The 20,549-nt window shown below is 36.5% G+C and overlaps 1 protein-coding gene across 1 annotated transcript in view; it reads left to right on the top strand.

Moving 5' to 3' along the window:
- AK9 (adenylate kinase 9) overlaps positions 1-20,549 on the top strand; it is a 113,613-nt gene that overhangs the window by 59,016 nt on the left and 34,048 nt on the right. Inside the window, exons 21-28 of the mRNA XM_059401588.1 lie at positions 6,416-6,505; positions 7,196-7,399; positions 7,760-7,881; positions 8,499-8,711; positions 10,224-10,484; positions 11,409-11,533; positions 14,727-14,946; positions 18,545-18,610. Coding sequence (XP_059257571.1) covers positions 6,416-6,505; positions 7,196-7,399; positions 7,760-7,881; positions 8,499-8,711; positions 10,224-10,484; positions 11,409-11,533; positions 14,727-14,946; positions 18,545-18,610 — 1,301 coding nt within the window. The remainder of the gene's footprint in view (positions 1-6,415; positions 6,506-7,195; positions 7,400-7,759; positions 7,882-8,498; positions 8,712-10,223; positions 10,485-11,408; positions 11,534-14,726; positions 14,947-18,544; positions 18,611-20,549) is intronic.

The following is a 20,549-nucleotide window of genomic DNA, read 5'->3' as shown; positions in this document are numbered from 1 at the left end:
GCCACACTGAGCCACATTCTGTTTCACAAAAGGTCTTGCATCTGCTTTAGCCAGTGATTACTTCTTCTATTCAAAGGTCTCTTCTACCACAAAGTCTTCTCTTCTTTTTTTTTTTTTAAGATTTTATTTATTTTTCTTTTTTTTTTTAATATTTTATTTATTTATTTGACAGACAGAGATCACAAGTAGGCAGAGAGAGAAGAGGAAGCAGGCTCCCCGCTGAGCAAAGAGCCGGATGCGGGGCTCGATTCCAGGACCCTGGGATCATGACCAGAGCTGAAGGCAGACACGTAACCATCTGAGCCAACCAGGCACCCAAAGTCTTTTCTTCTAAATTAGTTAAGGGGACAATTGTTTTTTTTTTTTTTTTCACTTAAATCACAAAAAGACAAAGACCCTATGATTCCACTTATATGGAGTACTTAGAGTAGTCAAAATCATAAAATTAGAAAGTAGAATAATAGTTACCAGGAGTTTAGGGGGGTGAGAAGAATAGGGAGTTATTATTTAATGAGTACAGAGTTTCTGTTTTATGAGGTGAAAAGAGTTATGGGCTGAAAAGGGGTGATGGTTACACCACACTGGGGATGTATTGGATACCACTAACCTGTGTACCTAAAATGGCTAAGATGGTAAATTTTACAGTATATGAATTTACCACATGAAAAAAAAGAAAAAGAAAAAAACATTCTAACATAAATCCATTACTTTTGGAATTTTTAAATTTTATCCAGAGTACCCAATGGTAAGTAAATGATGGCTGCCAAAGAAATGTCCACATCTTAATTTCTAGAACCTGCAGATGTTACCTCATTTGGAAGAAAGGTCTTTGTAGATATGACTAAATATCTTGAGATGGGGGAATCATCCAGGCTTATCCACATGGGCCCAAAATGCTATCACAAGTGTCTGTATACAAGGGAAGTAGAGGCAGCTTAGACTCGCCCTCAGAGCAGAAGACCATGTGAAGATGGAGGCAGGCATTGCCATGATGCAGCCTCAAGCTAAGAAATGACAGTGGCCCAGAGAAGCCCGAACAGGCTAGAAGTGATTCTCATCTGGCATGGCGGAGGGGGCACAGCCCTGCCAACACCTTGATTTCTGACTTCTGGCCTTCATAGTTGTGAGAGAATACATTTCTATTGGTTTTTAAAATTTATTTATTTTTTTAATATTTTATTTACTTATTTGCCAGAGAGAGAGACCACAGGTAGGCAGAGGCAGACAGCGGGCTGGAAGTAGGCTCCCCGCTGAGCTGAGAGCCCAGTATGGGGCTTGATCCCAGGACCCTGGGATCGTGACCTGAGCCGAAGGCAGAGCACCAACCCACTGAGCCACCCAAGTGCCCCCACTTTTTTAAAGATTTTATTTATTTGACAGACAGAGATTACAAGTAGGCAGAGAGGCAGGCGGGGGGCGGGGCGCAGAGAGAGAGGGGGAAGCAGGCTGCCTGCTGAGCAGAGAGCCCCATGTGGGACTCGATTCCAGGACCCTGGAATCATGACTTGAGCCAAAGGCAGAAGCTTTAACCCACTGAGCCACCCAAGCGCCCCTTTGTCCCGCCCTTTTTTAAGGGTTTTATTTATTTTATTAAGCCACCAAGTTTGTGGCAATTTTTTTTGGCAGCTCCAGGAAAGTAATATATAGCCAGAAAGGTTTTCTCTGCCTTATTCTAGAGAACACATCTTTTCCTTTGTCATGGGCCACAAGGTAATCATTGCCTCTGTCAGTACTCAGGTAAGACACCTGAAGCTTCATCTCAAACCTGTTGTCACTCTAGCCTTCTTAGAATGGAATGACATATGTATTGCTTAGAATCAGTGCTTTAAAGGTCATTACATCCAGGGACACCTGGGTGGCTCAGTCAGTTAAGCGGCCACCTTCAGCTCAGGTCATGATTCCAGGGCCCTGGGATCGAGTCCCACATTGAGCCCCGCATCGGGTTCCCTACTCAGCAGGAAGCCTGTTTTTTCCTCTCCCACTCCCCCTGCTTGTGTTTCCTCTCTCACTGTCTCTCTCTCTGTCAAATAAATAAAGAAAATCTTAAAAAAATAAAAAAAGGTCATTACATCCAGACGCATTCAGAGGCTAGTTAATCACTTTGATCTTTACCAATTTGTTCTTTATGTACTAGTTAAGTATAGGCAAATTATATGGAACTTGTAAGAAGCTGGGCTTCCAGTAACCATTGGCTCTTATCACAATGTTTTATTCCAAGCACCTCATCGTCCTATAATAGAGTCAGCTATTAATAAACATGAAGAAATACATTCCTTTAACAAATATTTATTGAATTCTTTCTAAGTACCAGGCAAAGCAGCAGGCATTGCCATAGCTACTAAAAACTCAGCAATCAATGATCAAGATAGTCAAGGTCCCTTTCTTTTCTTTTTTTTTAAGATTTTATTTATTTATTTGACACACAGAGACAGAGAGACAACGAGAGAGGGAACACAAGCAGGGGGAGTGGGAGAAGGAGAAGTAGACTTCCCACTAAGCAGGGAGCCAGATGTGGGGCTCTATTCCAGGACCCTGGGATCATGACCTGAGCCAAAGGCAGACACTTCACCAAATGAGCCACCCGGGTACCCCTCAAGTCCCTTTTCAAAGAGTTGTCATTCAATGGTAAAGAATAAGACTAAACAAATAAATATCTAAAATAATTATGATAGTGTTAAGTGCTATGGATAAAATGTATAAAGACACTAAAGCAGAGCCTGGGATCTAGTAGGTGCTCAATAAATGTTTGTTGAATGAATGAGCAAGCTGGAGGCCAGCGGGGTACTTTGGAAGGAAGAAGCAAGAGTAAACATTATGGCCAAAGAAGAGTGTCATCTGAGAAAATGATATGTGAGGCAAGGCAGAAAGACTGAAAAGGAGCTGTGCAAAGATCTTTCCACTGCGAAGGCTCAGAGGTGGGCACAACTCAATGGACAAGGAAGAAACTGAGTGTGACCAGAGCATAGTGAGCAAGAGGAAAGGGGAAGATGAGATTGGACAGCGAGGCGGAGGCCAGAGGTTTAGGGAGTTTGAAGCTTTCTCTAAATGCAGGTAATCCATATGATCTCATTAACCCTTTTTAAACTTCACCTTGGTTGCTATATGACACCTTACGTCACTTGTTCTGCACCTCAAGTTCTTCATTAACCTGGGTTAGGAATGGTTACCAAACATTGCTTTTACAGGGATAGAAACATTTTATGTAAAGCGCCTAGCAAGGTGTCTGCAAGTCGTTAATGCCTCAGTAACTTCGTCACTGGCTAGCAGTCAGCCTTATGTAACTTCTAGAAAGGCCAGAGCTCAGGATCCCCACTCCTAGATAAGGCTAAACTAAATCTCAGCATTCTCAAAGTCAATAGTCACATTCCATCCCCTGATAACAGAAAGAAAGGAAACAATGCTTTGGCTTGTACCAATCAGGATAAATTCCTGGAGCTGGAGGTGGGGTCGCCCTCCCTCAGCCAGGAGGGGAAGGGTAAACACTAGAACAAAAGCCGGGCTCTGCCCGGAAGAAGAAGAGTGAGTTACCAACAGGGTCTGCTACAAGACAGCAAGTCCCCTTCATTGCTTCCTTGCTGAATTTTCACTAAATTCCACATTGCTCTCCAATGCGTGGTTTCAGCGAGACTGTTGAGGAATGTGTTAGCTTCCTAGGGTTGCCATTAACAAATTACCACAAACTTAGTGGCTTCAAACAGCAAAAATTTATTCTCTCACAGTTCTGAAGGCTGGAAGTCCAAAATCAAGATATGAATGTAGTCTCTCTGTCTCAGAATATCTTATTGTACTGTACTCACCCATCTTGGGATGTGAGATGATAAAGCGCCAGCATGGTGAGATGAAGTGAGGTGAGTGATGTACGCATGGTGGAGTGACCGTGAGGCTACTGTTGACCTTCTGACAGCTTGTCATCTGCTTCTGGACTGTGGCTGACCAGTTTACTGAAACCACAGAAAGCAGAATGTGGGTGAGAGGACTCCTGTATATACAGTAAATGATCCGCATCAAAATCACCCAAGTCTCTGATGGCCAAAAGAAAAGATGAAAAGATGCTCAACATCACTCCTCCTCAGGGAAATACAAATCAAAACCACAATGAGATACCACCTCACACCAGTCAGAGTGACTAAAATCAACAACACAAGAGACAACAAGCGTTGGCTATGATGTGGAGGAAAAGGAACCCTCTTGCCCTTTTGGTGGGAATGCAAACCGATACAGCCACTGTGGAAAACACTACGGAGTTTTTTTCAAAAAGTTGAAAATAGAACTATGCTAGGATCCAGTAATCACACTACTTGGTATTTAACAAAAAATACGAAAACCCTAATCTGCAAGGATACATGCACCCTTATGTTTATTGCAGCATTATTTACAATAATCAGGTTATGGAAGCAGCCACGTGTCCACTGATACATGAATGAATAAAGAAGATGTGATACACACACACACACACACACACACACACACACACAGGAATATTACTCAGCCATTAAAAAAAAAAGAATGAAAGTTTGCCATTTGGATCTAAAGGGTATAATGCTAAACAGAATATAAACCAATCAAAGCAAATATGATCTCACACATGTGTGGAATTTAAAAAACAAAACAAAAGAACAAAGGAGAAAAAAAAGAGAGGACAGACTCTTCACTATAGAGAACAAATGGTTACCAGAGGAGAGGTGGGCAGGCAGGTGGGGGAAATAGGTGAAGGGGATAAAGAGCACAATTACCTTGATGAGCACTGAGTAATAGATGGAAGTGTCGAATCACCATATTGCTCCCTTGGAATTAATATTACACTGTATGTTAACTACACTAGAATTTAAATTAATATTAATTTTTTAAAAAGAATCACCTAGGGGTTCCTGGGTGGCTCTGGTCATAAGCTGCTGACTTCAGATCATATAGGTGGAGTAGGGCAACAGGAAGGGTAGGTAGAGTATTTATAAGAACCACACCCAACCCCCCCCAACACATATACATATCCATATGTGTCTTTCACTTTAATGTTTTGCCTGGTACTCTCCAACATAGACCTGAAGGTCAAGTTAATGTGCAATGACCTAGTTCAAGTGGTGATGTTTAGTAAGTATTCATCTTATCTGTCTCTTCTAGACTGTGGCTGAATCTTCATCATTCTGACTTGCATTCTGTAATTAGAGAAATGAAGACAGTTTAGAATTCTCTGTATATTCTTGATGTTCTTGTCTTTGCCATCATTTATAATGCTTTTCTTTAGATAATTGAGCACCTAACAATCATACATGTCACCACCAGAGCAGCCCTAGGCTTGTCTTCTTCTACATCCTATTCTCTTGAGTTTTAATTATAGAATTCTGATGAAAGAGGACCCAGCTACTACTTTAGCTTAGAAGACAGTTTCCAGTGTTACAGTGTTTTATATATATATGTAAATATAATTACATATCATATAATTATATTTTTAAAACATTAGAATATTATTATTATAGATATGTAAATATGATTTAATATAACTATATTGTTATATTTAATTATATTATACATTATTATTCCAATTATGTAAATACAATTAAATATCACATTATTAGAATATTCTAATTCTATTTATCTGAATATTCTAATTAATTAGAATCTATTCTAATTCTGTTATTTAGAATACTCCATTAGAATACTCTAGTAGAATATTATTCTGATATTAAAATAATATAATTAATTATAATTATAATAATTGCAATCTATTATAATTAATTATATAACTTAATTATTATGATTGGTATAATGTATTCTATAGAGACATATATGTATATTTCATATAATATTATACAAATATAAATTTGGTCTACACAAATTTGTGTCTCAGAACTAGAAAAAACTATGGTGAGAAGATAGATAATTAGTTCTTCCTTCCCTGAACCATCTATGCTGAATGTGCATGTGAAGCAAGTCTTACATCATCCAGGAAAACAATGTTTGCTCTCTACCTTCAACAGTGATACTATGGAGATTCTCCTGAGTTTTGCCACACTTACGCCCACAGCTGGGCTTTGATATATCATTGTCTTTCCTTGCCATTTTATGATATTTAGGAGTATTTAAGAAATTAAAAGAAATGTCAGGAACTGCTAGTCTGATGGCATGTGAACAGAAGTTTGAGTGATATTTAACAATAGTTATCTGTCAGACTTATATGTGCCATGCGTCCATTATTATTTTGGTCCATGTCTTTTTATGTGTTGTTACATGTTCTTCATTTTCTGCCCTAAGTTATTAAGTATTTAATGCCATACTTTACCTAACAGGAAAACTGTATTTTCACTTAGACATAGTCTATATAATTAAACCATGTTTTGAAATTTTCTTTGTGCCAGAAACTTCATAAAGCAATAATGCTTTAAAATTCAAACACTAACTATCAGATTTCTTTTTTAAGTCATTGAGCCTGCTGAGGATACCACAGTTGGAACAGAAATTTCAAAAGGATCCAAAGATGGCCTGGAAACTAAAGAATTATCTGAAACAGGTTATATTATAAAAATAGTTAGTCTGTGAAAATACTTTTCATATTCTTTTAGTCCAGTCCCTTATTTTAAGCATAGCACCAACTTCCTACCTATTTCTTTCTATGCCGTATGCCAGCTGATATGCAATTAATTTAGCTTATTACAGTAAAATGTATGTAGCAGGTGCCTGGGTAGCTCAGTGGGTTAAGCCTCTGCCTTTAGCTCAGGTCATGATCTCAGAGTCCTGGGATCGAGTCCTACATAGGGCTCTCTGCTCAGTGGGGAGCCTGCTTCCTTCTCTCTCTCTCTCTTTCTGCCTGTCTCTCTGCCTACTTGTGATCTCTCTCTCTCTCTGTCAAATAAATAAATAAATAAATTTTTAAAAAAGTGTTTAGTACTCTTTAGTACTCTTCTTCACCAAATTTTATTTTATATGTTTTACTAATAAAGTTGCCATACAAAATTCTTATTAATTATCCATGATTTTTATCTTTTTAGTAGATAATAATTCATCTAAGCCAATACAAAAAACAAAGCATAAATTAAAACATGAATTTATGCATTTATGCATTTATATTATTACCTAGAAAATGAAGTATATTTCTTTCAAATGTTTTTTAAAATACTATAAAGTATAAATTATTTTGGCAATATGGCTAAAGACACAATATTTTAAGAATCTTTTTTCTTTCCTCTAACCTTTACCTCAGAAGTTGTACTCCCTGAGTTTCCAGAAGATGCTTATCCTGATGTTCCTGAAATGGAGCCAATTAAAGAGAAGATTAAACATTTCAACTACATATGGAAACAACTGGAAGGAACAATCAAAGAGTCATTGGTTCACATTTTAAACTTGGAGATTGCTGACAAAACTCCAGAGGAACTACTTCAAAAAGTAGTGGAGACTATGGAAAGTAAGAGCTGTAATCTTAGCAGTTATTGTCAAGATATTACTATATCATTAAAAGCATCATGAAAGTTTGAAGACCTTCTTGATGGTTTACGAAGTAAAGCATCCAGTATATTTAGGGTCAAGACTTCAAATATTTAAATCTGTTAATCAGAACAGCACGAGGCCCAAAGAGCACTGGCCAACCCAGCCAGTTGTCACTTAAAGAATTCGTGAAGACCTGTGTGTACACCTTTCAACTAAGATCAATCATTATAATCACTCTTCTTAATCTTTGATTACTATAATATGCTAATATCCTTTTATCCTAAAAATATCTTCCCAAAAGTTACTTTTTTATGTATTTATTAATTTTTTTTTACAGGACCCTTCCAGTATGTTGCATGGGAGTTAACTATGGAAGATTATGATGAAGAAACAGAAGACTATCAGGCAGAAGCTGAAGCTGATGAGGAGATAGAAGAGGAAGAGGAGGAGGAAGAAGAGGTATGACTTCTTTATTATTGTCCATTCACATTGGTCACATCATTGAAAGTGCATATATCCAGAATGGTAACTAGCACTTTGGACCTCAAGAAAACAAGCAGTCTTCCTCAATTTTATAAATAAATTATTTTATAAATTTTTCAACACACTTGGCCTAAACTCAACTTCACTTGACACCTGAAATGCCAGGGCTTCTTAGACAACATACTACACCCATGAAAAAAGAAAAGGGAAATCTTTTAAATTTTTTTCCACAGGAACATCTACAAGTATTAGAGACAAAATTTAAAGGAAGTGAGTGTTTCACATAAGACACAGGTGGTAATGGCCTTGGGAGGCCACTTGCGTGATAATAAGGAGAAGTATTTGCAAAAGGAACAGGTCATTTTCAGACCCTACTCTACTCCCTTAGCACCGGAATTTTAAGAATGATTTTCATTTGATACCCACCCAATTAATTATCTATCAGTAATTAAATGAAAACAGATTCTTTTAATTTGGGGCCTTATCGGTTCTTTTGCATTCAAGATGCATTATTTTAATTTATTTTTACTTAATTTTTAGTCTTTCATCAAAATGTTTTTAATACTATTCTCCACACTGGATAATATTTGTAGAATGAAGATAGAATTAAAGAGAAGAGAAGGCACTTGGGAGATACAAAGCACTTTTGTCCTGTGTTTCTCAAAGAAAACTTCATCCTACAACCAGGCAGCACAGAAGAAGCAGCTAAATATCGAGAAAAGATCTACTACTTTTCAAGTCCTGAGGCTAAAGAGAAGTTTCTGGAGCATCCTGAGGAGTATGTGGCTCATAAAGAACCATTAAAGGTGAAAACAATATGACTACCCAGTCCTAATGATTGCTTCTGGGTGCTTTTTCAAGGACTTACCGCCAACCTTCATCGCTTTACTTAATAGTGAAGCCCCCAATCTGATATAACAATATGGTGAAAATATCTAAGTTCCAAGAACAACTTCTTGAAAAATAAATAAGATAATTATCTTTTTTTTATTTTGGCAGTAATGACTTGTGTCAAACCAACACATACTGTCTTTTTAGCTGAAGTAAAAAGAGACAGCTGCATTTATTGCTTGCTACCTTAAGAGCCAGCTGGGTTAAGTGGGCAATTTCATAGGCACAGAAAATAGAATCATGATTACTAGCAGCTGGGGGCAGGGTGAGGAGGACGGGAGGTGGGAAGAGAATGGAGTTATTGTTTAATGGGTACAGAATTTCAGTGTGGGATGATGAAAAAGTTCTGGAAACAGACAATGGTGATCGTTGTACAACATTGTGAATGTACTTAATGCCACTGATTTATACACTTAAAAATGGCTAAAATGAATATACTCAAAACTACTGAATTATATATGTTAAAAAGGTGCATTTTATGGTATTTTATGGTATTTAAGTATACCATCTCAATAAAATATCTGAATTTAAACTGAAAAGATGGTTAAAATGATAAATTTTATGTTATGTATATTTTAATACCATAATAAAATAACACATTGTGGTAATATTTTATCCATTTTAAAAATAAAGTACACACATAATTGCACCAGTTTTAGACAAGAACCTTCATTTTTTAAATTTTACTTTCACCCTCTTCCACATGGGTGTATATTCTTTCCAGGGTATGTAATATTTTATAATCTGCTTTTTCACTTAACATTTATCAATGAAAGCTTATATATTTCTACATAGACCTCTGATGCTCCAACAGTTTCATACTATTTTAACATCTAATTGTTATACATTTTTCACAGTATTTTCATTGTGGATCCTTGTCATTGTTGATATGATATAATACTTAGGAAATCTTCGGGCATGTCATTTTTTGTTTCTCTTAAATTCTTTTATTAGTATAATTCCTGAGCATGGGATTACAAGATCAAAATAAACTAATCACAGTATATAGTCACTTACACTTTTGAGAACACCAGTACTTTCTTTTTTTTTTTTTTCCCCAATGAAGTACAGTCCACACCCAATATGGAGCTTGAACTCACAACCCTGAGATCAAGGGTTGCATGTCCTACTGACTGGGCCAACCAATGCCTCTAATTCCAAAGCTTTCTAAAACAGAACATATAGAACACAATTAAAATACTTCTGAATAATTTGGGCTATTTTCATGAACTTCAATTTTTATATGGTGCCTAGGAGGACTGCTGAAATATGTATATGGTTGTCGCTTCTGACACAATTGGTGTTGTGAAGGGATAATTCAGTTTTAGGGAGAGCAACTAATAAGCCTTATGTTTTCTAAATTACTCAAAACTTCCTTGCCTTCACTCTCCTCCTACCCACTCCCCCCAACCCACTTTCTGTGGCAGGCTCCTCCAGTAAGAATATGCCTTATTGGACCCCACGGTTCTGGCAAGACTGTCTGTGGAAGACAGTTAGCGGAAAAATGGGGCATTTTCCACATTCAGTTTGAAGAATTTCTTCAAGAGAAACTAATGCTCAAAACCGAAAAGAAAATTGGAACTGAATTTGAGGAAGATTCTGATGAAGAACGGTTTGCGAAACAAGAGCTTGAAGAACTTGCAATTCAGGCCAATGTCAAGATTGAAGAAGAAAATACAAGGAAGCTGGTAGTAACATTAATACTCTCTGTGCAGATAATTATGCTTACTGGTATTACTTTTGGAAAGTAGAATATAAGCGGTATAAAACTAAAGTTTCTAGGAAGAAAAAAAAATTAGCCCCCATGTGTCATCCTCCCCATATGTTAAATACATATCGTACCGCTCATCTAGAATACAAAATGCTAAGTTTTACATGACTCCAATAAAAATCTAAATAGCTTTGCCTGACAAGACTGTCACACAACATTTATTTGGGACTCTGTTATTTGAGATGTCTGATGTAGGCTATAAGGTTTTCCTTTATTTTGTTCTCTGTTTTTTTTTTTTATCAAATATCATAAAAATCTGCCCCAGAATCAGCAGAGATCTCAAAATATTAATTTCTAATGATGCATTGTAAGAAATTTTATATACTCTTCGATGATTTCTTTCTGGGATTGTAAAGAGAGAGTTCTTAATTTTAACTCATTTTTAACCATTTCTGATATAGTAAGACCCGACCCTTTCCTTCTCAAATGATCCCTTGTAAATGGACCCAGATGTAACATTATATTCCAGATGACTTCCTGGCTGGCCCATCCTTTAATTAGGATCTAGGTTGAAGAATTATAAGATAAATGAAAAAAATTAATTAAGCTTCATGTGTGTGTGATATAGATTGAAAAAAAAGCAGAGAGACAGATATCCTGAGTCCATGTTTGAAAATCAGTCATGCTAATCTCTAGTAACTCCTCTTAGCTACAATATATAACTTAATATTTTAAACCATATTAATATTGATTTAAAGAAAAAAGTTTAAGTTTTAAAATGTTAACAAGCAGCCATATTAAAAATGACCAAGAAGTTCTCGTCCTAATCAACTATGAAATAGACTATTATTTATTAATACAGAATTTTTAAATTTTTTTGTTTTCTGATTTTTGTTTTTAGCCTACAGATGTACAATTTACAGAAGAAGAAGAAGCAATCAGATTAAATCTAACCGAAAATGAGCCATTACCTCCCGAAATTCTTGAAACAATTCTTTCCGAGTGGTGGCTTAAGGAACCAATACGGTATCTAATTTTTTATAGAATTATACAATTGTTTTATTTTTAAGTTAAAAATGTAATCAGCATAAATTTAATATTTTTCTTTTACTTATAAACTAGTGATTCTACACATTATGAACATTTGAGGAATTAATTTAAAAATACTGATGCCAGGGGCCCTCCTCCCCAAAACAACTGAATCAAACTTTTTAGCAGTGTGAGATTGAGACCCAGGCATTTGTATTTTTGAGAGTGCCCCAGATGATTCTACTGTGTCATCATGGTTGACTATCCATATTCTAAATCCATGTACACTGATGGTGGGCTGGACTTTTTTCCTTGGAGTCTTTCAATAATTACAGTTAAGACCACTTAATAACTGTTCACAGTGTTATCCCTTTCTTAAAATCCAGGAACAAGCTTGACCTCAGACAGGACAAATTTAAGAATCTCCATGACATCAGAATTTAAAACTTCATTGTAATTTCCCAATCAGAATGTTTGCTTTGGTATCTGTCAGAAGAAAAGAGAAATGATACTTACTATAGTACCAATAATAGCAATGCTTATATGGAACTTACTATGTGCCGGATACCGTTCTACTATATTTTATTCACATTAGCTTACTTGATCCTTACAACTAGCCAGTGGAATAGAAACTTTTATTCTCTCACTTTGGAGATGAAGAAACTATATTATCAAGAATTCAGGTAACCGGCCAGTCCCAGTGCTCCTCTGGGCAGTCTTTTACCTCGTCCGTGGCCCAAATGACTGAGTGAGGTTATTTGCCACCAACTTTTTAACTTCCTGTTGCTTAAATTGGCTCGTTATTTGTGGTAAACTCAGGCAGGTCGACTGCAACAATGTAGTCACGCGGACCATCTGGGTGGCTCCCTCTCTTAGCATCTGACTCTGGATTTCAGCTCAGGTCATGATCTTGGTATCATGGGATCAAGCCCTGCTTCATGCTCGGTGCTTAGCATGGAGTCTGCTTCAGGCTCAGTGCTTAGCGTGGAGTCTGCTTGTCCCTTTCCTTCTGCCCCTTCCCCTGCTCATGCTCTCTCTCTCTCTCTCTCAAGTAAATAAATAAATCTTTAACAAACAAAACAACAAAAAACCCAATGTAGTCATTCATGGGTTATTCTTCTTTAATTTAGCTCCTGACCTCACACCATACATTAACATTTTTTAAGAAAGCATATGAGTTGAATAATTAAAAGTAAAACAGTGAGGGATGCCTGGGTGTCTAAGTCGATTGGGCATCTGCCTTCAGCTCAGGTCATGGTCTCATGGGATAGAGCCCAGTATAAGCCTCCCTGCTCAGCGGGGAGTCTGTTTCTCCCTCTCCTTGTTCTCTCTCTAAAGAAAAAAAAAAAAGTAAAAAAAGTGAAATTGTAAAAAGTCTAAATAAAATAGTTAAGTGTTATGCAACCATTAAAATGTATTAAAATGAAGAATTTGTAATAGCATGAGCAATGTTATTATATGACATTAAGTTTAAAAAGACAAAGTTATTTATAATAGCAAGATGACACATGAAGAACAAGCTGGAAAGAAATGAAACAAAATGTCAGGAATCTCTAGGATGTGAGATTATGGATAATATTGCCCTTTTTCATTTTTTCTCTATTTTCCAATTTTTCTAAAGTAAGATTTATTTCTTTTATAATCAGGGGGGAAAATCAACACTTTTTTTAATTAAAGATTTTTTTAAATTTTTATTTATTTGACAGAGAGACATCACAAGTAGGCAGAGAGGCAGACAGAGAGAGAGAGAGGAGGAAGCAGGCTCCCCGCTGAGTAGAGAGCCCGATACGGGACTCGATCCCAGGACCCTGAGATCATGACCTGAGCCGAAGGCAGCGGCTTAACCCACTGAGCCACCCAGGCACCCAAATCAACACATTTTTAAAGGGCTATTGCATGAGTCCTGGAGAGAGATAATATGACATCTGTATCTATATAAATAGATATTATAAGATATAAGGTGAACTAAGGTGTAATGGTAGAAATGAAAATAGAAATGATAGAAATGGGTATAGAAGAGGACATGCCAGGGTTTAGCTCTTATATGTGTGAAGCAAGAGGGGGTTGGGGGGCAGTCCAAGTGTCTCTGAAGTTTGACACCTGAATACCAGTGAGTCAGAAGCAAGAGCAGTATGAAAGGGTAACAGTGAGTCTAATTTCTGACAGTGTGATGTGTATATAATTCTTGAAGGTCACTTCAATGAATAAATTAAGCAGCTTTTTGAAAATTCTGAATTGAAACTGAAAAGAGAAGTTGGGTATGGAGATAGAGATTTAGAAGGCATTGACAAAGAAGGGACAGCTGGAACAGTAGGAATGAAATTGTTCCTCAATGACGAGACAATGCTGAAGGCATCTCTAAAAAAAAAGGCGTACATCTTAACAGCCAAAATATAAAAATTTGCCCACTTAATACCACAAGAAATATTTTAAAATGTCAGAGAAGGACTCAAACTGTGAAATTTTCATAAAAGTCCCAAGAGGAAGAAAACATGCTTAAATATAAATACCAGAAACAAGCCAATTTTTAGATAAACAGGATATATTCTCATTCAAAAAGGAACGAATACTGACGCTTTGAAATAAATAAAACCAAGTTCTTAAAGCCTGATTGTTTAATGATAAAAATGTAGTAACATTCCAGTTATTTTTCTGATCCTTATAGTTTCTTCATACCTGGGCAAGTTTTACAATTCTATTTGAACATAGTCATCTTATACATATGACCCATATGCATACATTAGTAATTATAATTGATCATAAGGGGAGCCAGGGAAGGGGATACAAACTGTCTCATGAAAGGAAGTATCACTAGAAGAAAAACTACACAAAGTGGATTCCCACTAGAGCTGGGCTGGCCAAAGCCACCTTTACCTAAGGGTGAAGTCATTAGGCAGGGCATTCCTCCCAAGCAGAGAACTTATTTTCTCTTAATTTTCCATCAAATATTAAGACTAAATTTTAAAGAACTTATCTATAATATAAGCATAAATATAAAATATTAAAATTTTAATAAATTCAACACATTTGGGAGAAGACACACCATGTTTACACATATCACAAGAAATAAAAGATACCACAATAAACTTTTAAAACTATTTATTGCACATCTTATATAAAGTTGTGATTTATTAAATCAATATTTGTAATATAATATTTTAAGCAAATAAATTATGAAATTTCTATCAAGTTCCACAGGTTTTATATTAGATGGATTCCCACGGTATCCTGAGGAGGCTCTGTTTCTGGGAGAACGTGGATTTTTCCCAGATGCTGCTGTTTTTATACAAGTTGATGATCAAGATATTTCTGATCGACTCCTTCCTTCCCAAATCGAAAAGTGGAAAGAGAAACAAAAGAAAAAATTAGAAAGGAAAAAGCTCATCAAAGAACTGAAGGCAAAAATCAAGGTATGTATCCAGTAAAAACATATGAGAACAAATTTGTTCAGCATCTATTCAAATTATAATGGTCTTCACAAAAATGCAGTTTTTTTATTTTAATACCACAGTCAATATGAAAACACTTTTAAAATATTAATACTATTTATAATTAAATAGTTCAATATTATTTGAGGCCTCTGTGATTTGAAATGTGTTAATGCTTTTCTGTCCTAGGCAAAAAAAATTAAAGATAGTGGCAGGACTAACGTATCCCTTTATCAGACATAGGACCAAAGTGGGAGGGGTAACATAAGAATTAAACTTTTCAGTGGCTTTCTCACTCGTTCCTGGAATGACGAAGCCATCCATCAAGTTCTAGATAATGGTTTAGGACATCTTTTCTAAAACTGAAATTTTGAAATGTTCAAAAGTGTCATAGGGAATCCAGCAATTCCAATTCTAGGAACTTATCCAACAGAAATGAAAACAGATCCACACAAAGATTTATATACAAATGTTCATAACAGCATTATTCATAACAGCCAAAAAGGGAAAAACACCCAATATCCATCAGCTGATGAATGGATAGATGAAATGTGGTAGATAGTATACCCTGGGATCCTGCCCAAGATGGTGATTTAAGAGTCTCTTTGGGAGAAGAGACTCTTAAATCATCTCCTCCCACACACACAGCTACACATGAAGCAATTCCCTCTGAAAGAAATCCAGAAATTAGCTGAGCAACTCGTACACATCAGACAAATGAGAAAATACCCATATCGCCCACATCAAAAGAGTTGCTACCCGAGAGTCCAGCTTCCAATCCATCTATCCAGTGTGTGATCCTCCCTTTTGGGACACTGACAGGTTGTGGCACATGCTCAATGACTGGGAGCCACTGAGAACAAATAAAGTAGCTTGAACAATCACGAAGGTTTGAGAGACAGCCAAGAACTCAGTCCAAGCTGATTAATAAGTTTCATCTTATCACAAAACCACTCTGTGAAGACTAGGAGTTGTGGCTTCTTTACCTAATGTGCAGAAACTAACACAGAGTCAAAGAAAATGAAGAACAAGAAGAGGAAATAGAGTTTACTGAAACAAAGATAAGTGATTTACCTGACAAAGAGTTCAAAATAAAGTTCATAAGATGCTCAGAGTGCCAGGAGCACAATGCATGAACAAAGTAAGAATTTCAAGAAAGAGAGAGGAAATATAAGAAAGCATCAAACAGAGATCACAGAGCTGAAGAACATAGTAACTGAACTGAAAAATTCAGTAGAGATGTTTAATAGCAGACTAGACACATAGATCAATGGAACAGAACAGAGAGCCCGGAAATAACCCTATGGCTATACTGTCAATTAATTCATAAGAAAGAAGTCAAAGATATATGATGGAGGACAGATAATCTCTTCAGTAGATGCTGGGAGAACTGGACCGCTACATGCAAAAGAATGAAACTGGGCACCTTATTGTGTACTATCCATAAAAATCGACTCAAAATGGATTAAAGACTTGAACATAAGACCTGAAACCATAAAACTTCTAAAAGAAAACAGGGGGTAAACTCCTTGACATTGGTCTTGGCAATTATTTTTTTAGAGTTGACGTCAAAAGCGAAAGTCAACAAATGGGGACTACATCAAACTAAAAGGCTTTTGCACAACAAAGGAAGCCATCAAGGAAAATCCACAAAATATGAAGATCTTACACAGCTCAATAACAACAACAAAAAAAATCTGATAACAAAAATAGTTAAAATCTGAAAAAAATTTGGAGGATCTGAATAGACATTTTTCCAAAGAAGACATACAAAGGGAGAAGAGGTACATGGGAAAAGTACTCCGTATCACTAATCATCAGGGAAATGCAAATCAAAACCACAATAAGATGTCACTTTATGCTTATTAGAATGGCTGTCATCAAAAGACAAAGGGTAACAAATGTTGGCTAGACTGTGGAGAAAAGGAAAGCTTTTGCACTGTTGGTGGGAATGCAAACTGGTGCAACCACTGAGGAAAATAGTGTGGAATTTCCTAAAAAATGTTTAAATATGAGCTACCATATGATCCAGCAATCCTACTTCTGTGTATGTATCCAAAGGAAATGAAAACACGATATGGAGGAGATATCTGCACTCTCAAGTTCATTGCAGTAGCATTTACAATAGCCAAAATATGGAACCAACATGTCAATGGATGAATGGATATAAAAGATGTTGTGTTTGTCTGTATAGTGGGACATTATTCAACCATGAGAAAGAAGGAAATCCTGCCATTTGCAATATGGATGGACCTTGAGGATATTAAGCTTAGTGGAATTAGCCAAACAGGGAAAGACAAATAGTAAATGGTATCATTTATATGTGGACTCTAAAACAAATTCAAACTCATAGAAACAGAGAGTAGAAAAGTGGTTGCCAGGGACTGAGGAGTGTGGGAAACAGGGAGAAGGTGATAACAGGTACAAACTTTCAGCTATAAAATGAATAAGATCTGAGGATCTAATGTATAACATGGTGACTATAGTTGCTATCATCATCATATTGTATAATCAAAATCTGCTAAGAGAATAGAACTTAAATGTTATCACTAAAAAAAAAGTAAATATTGAGGTGATGGATGTGTTCATTAATTGCTTGGAAGGAGTCCTTTCACAATGTATGTCTATCTCAAACCGTCACAAGATATACTTTAAATATCTTACAATTTTACAAAGCCAGATGAATGAATGAATGTGTGGTACATCCACAAAATGGATACTATTCAGTAGTTTAAAAGAACAAACTATTGATAACACTCTACAACATGGATGAAAATCATTATGCTTAATGGAAGAAGCCAGGTCAAAAAAAATAGTACCTACTATGTGTTTCATTCCATTTATAAGACATGTCCTGAAAGGGCAAATCTATAGGTCTAGACTAAAGATTGAGGCTTTCAAATCTGTAACTAGGAAGGCAAAGATGGGACATGAGAGCAGCATTAAAGAATTTGAAGGGCTTTCATCCTGAAGAGAGCCTGTAGGTGTTCCAAATGGCCACAGGAAATGAACTACTGTTGGTAGGAGGAAGGTACAGGGAGATGTATTTCATTACTAGTGATAGTTCCAAAAACGACACAAAACAAAAAAAACAAAACCAAGATTGGAAGCACTGAGCTATTTGTCAATAAATAAGCTAATCAATTAACTCCAGCTCTGGGAGATACTATGACTTCAATTATTTAATAGGTTGTTAGGCTGTATTTTATTAGTATGATAAAAGATTATCAAATATTTTCAACAAATTGCTTCCAAATACTTCCCTATTTCTCCATGTACATAATCCACCTCTTTACCAAGCAAACAAATAAATAATAAATTCAAAAAGGTGTTCTAATGTTTGTAGAAAGAATGGCTGTCCTCATGTGCTGTTTATTCGCTGGAAGGAAACAGCTAATGAGAAGTTCCAGAAGTAAAGGATGTAGTAGCATAATTACCACCATCATAAGATTTTCTGGGAAGTTTACCATCCTTCCCTCCAAATGCTATTCCCACTTTGGGAAAAAATATATTTACTAATACATAAGAAGTAATTTAATCATTATCCATTAAAATGTTTAAATGTCTCTTTCTATGACAGGATGATATGATTTCTAAAAGAAGGGCTGAACTTCTAGCAGAGAGAGAAAAAAGACATAAAGTGGAGGTAAGTAAATAAAATGGTTGCTTTTTTTAAAAAGGCAGGATATCCATAATATAATATTTATATATTATATATATTTTTTACATATCAACAGCATAAAATAAAAAGATGTTTAGAAAAAGTCTTGAAGGAAGTACACAGAGTTTATGTCTAAGTAGTAAGATTATCACTTTTTTCTTTATAATTTTTGATATTCCATAATTACTTACAAGGACCCTTCATTATTTTTACAATCAGAAAAATGAACATTTTTTTAAAGGAAGGAAAACCACTGAAGTCTAAAAAATCAAATTCAAAATATAGTACTACATTAAACTATGTATCTTTTGGATTTTCATTTCTGCCTTTCACACTTGCAGCCCATGCCCCCAGGGAGGTAGTCTGGGAGTCTGGGATTGAGGTCTAGACAGGGAGTCTGGGAAGCTTTGCTGGCCCTAAAGTAAAGATTATGTCGAGATAAAGAATGGAACAAGGCAGAACCTGTGAACTCTCAGACTTATATATTGTGCAAGGGTACTCAGTACAGTTCCTTTTCTCCATCTGCTGATTCTTGAAAAAGATAAACCTCGAAGATCATGAATTTTGTTTTGTTTGGAGAGGAGTTGATCCCGAAATGACCTCGCTGACACCAGTGCTGCAGCCAAGCTTACTCAGGGGTGCAGAATTTAAAGAGATGTGACTAGACATGCTAGTTCTAAGAATTTACTGGAGGCTCATATTTATGCAGTCAGTTTACACGTAAACCCTGTAAACAAGGCAAACAGTAAGAGGGTTCCTGCCTTCTGCCATTTCCTTCTGACATAAAGTACCCTGTATCATCTTTTCAAAACTGACTCTCCTGTGATCTGATTTCCAATCATATAAAAACGTTCAACCCAACAAGGGGAAGGAGAGAAGAGGAATCCCAGGAAATAGAGGACTTGCTGCCCACGGAACCATGTCTCCCCCTGTATGGATGTGCTGGACTAAGTACAGAGGACTGCTGATACACAGCAACCATAACTGGGGGTCCAAACATTGTAGAATAGGGGCCAGAACAATTGTTTCTTTGTCCAAACAAAATACCTACAACCAAAAGCCAATCAAAAACCATTAGACCTAGAGCCATCTGGCGCCCTCTAAGGCACAAGAACCTTCCTCTCCATTATTGGCCTTGATCTTCACTGATCCATCAGCAATGGATCAGTGCTTAATGGAGCACTCACTGCATGCCTGACACTAGGCGTTCAGCCATGAACAGAAGGGACAGAAGTTTCTGGCTGCATTCTACTCTTCATTCCCTGAACCAACATGTTCTGAAATTCTACTCTGTTCAAGGGGTCATGCTGATGTTTAGGATTTAAAGAATAAAACAATCCAGATATCCTAACGTGGGCTCACGCATAATTACTACCTTTAGCCCTTGGGAATCCCTAGTGGTCCCCTTAAGAACCACCCCAGTAGGGGTGCCTGGGTGGCTCAGTTGGCTTAGCGTCTGCCTTTGGTTCAGGTCATGATCCCAGAATCCTGGGATCAAGCCCTTCATCAGGCTCCCTGCAGAGGGAGAGCTTCTCCCTCTCTCTCTGCTACTCCCCTGCTTGTGCTCGCTCGCTCTCTCTCTCTTAAAAAAAAAAAAAAAAAAAAAGGGAATCACCCCACATGTCTCAGCAACATATTACTGAAAAAGTCCAGACTTTGGGGTTGAGCTGAACTAGACTATTCTTTCTCTAGTTCTTGCTGACTCTGTTCACTACTAGCTTCCCAGTGCCTAACACAGTCCTAACACATGGTAGGGACTCAACAGTTGTTTTATTGCTATTGTATAACTTTGAGCAAGTTTCTTAATCTCTCTGAACCTAGAATTTTGTAATTGTAAAATGAAAAAAAATTAATATCTAGTTTCCTGAATTAATAATACTTTAATTTTTCCTTTTTGCTATTTTTTAGTTAAACCTGCTTTTTC

The sequence above is a fragment of the Mustela nigripes genome, chromosome 5, assembly GCF_022355385.1.
Source record: "Mustela nigripes isolate SB6536 chromosome 5, MUSNIG.SB6536, whole genome shotgun sequence".
Taxonomy (NCBI): Eukaryota; Metazoa; Chordata; class Mammalia; order Carnivora; family Mustelidae; genus Mustela; species Mustela nigripes.
The sequence above is the reverse complement of the archived record's forward strand: the minus strand, read 5'-3'. Positions and strand labels throughout refer to the sequence as shown.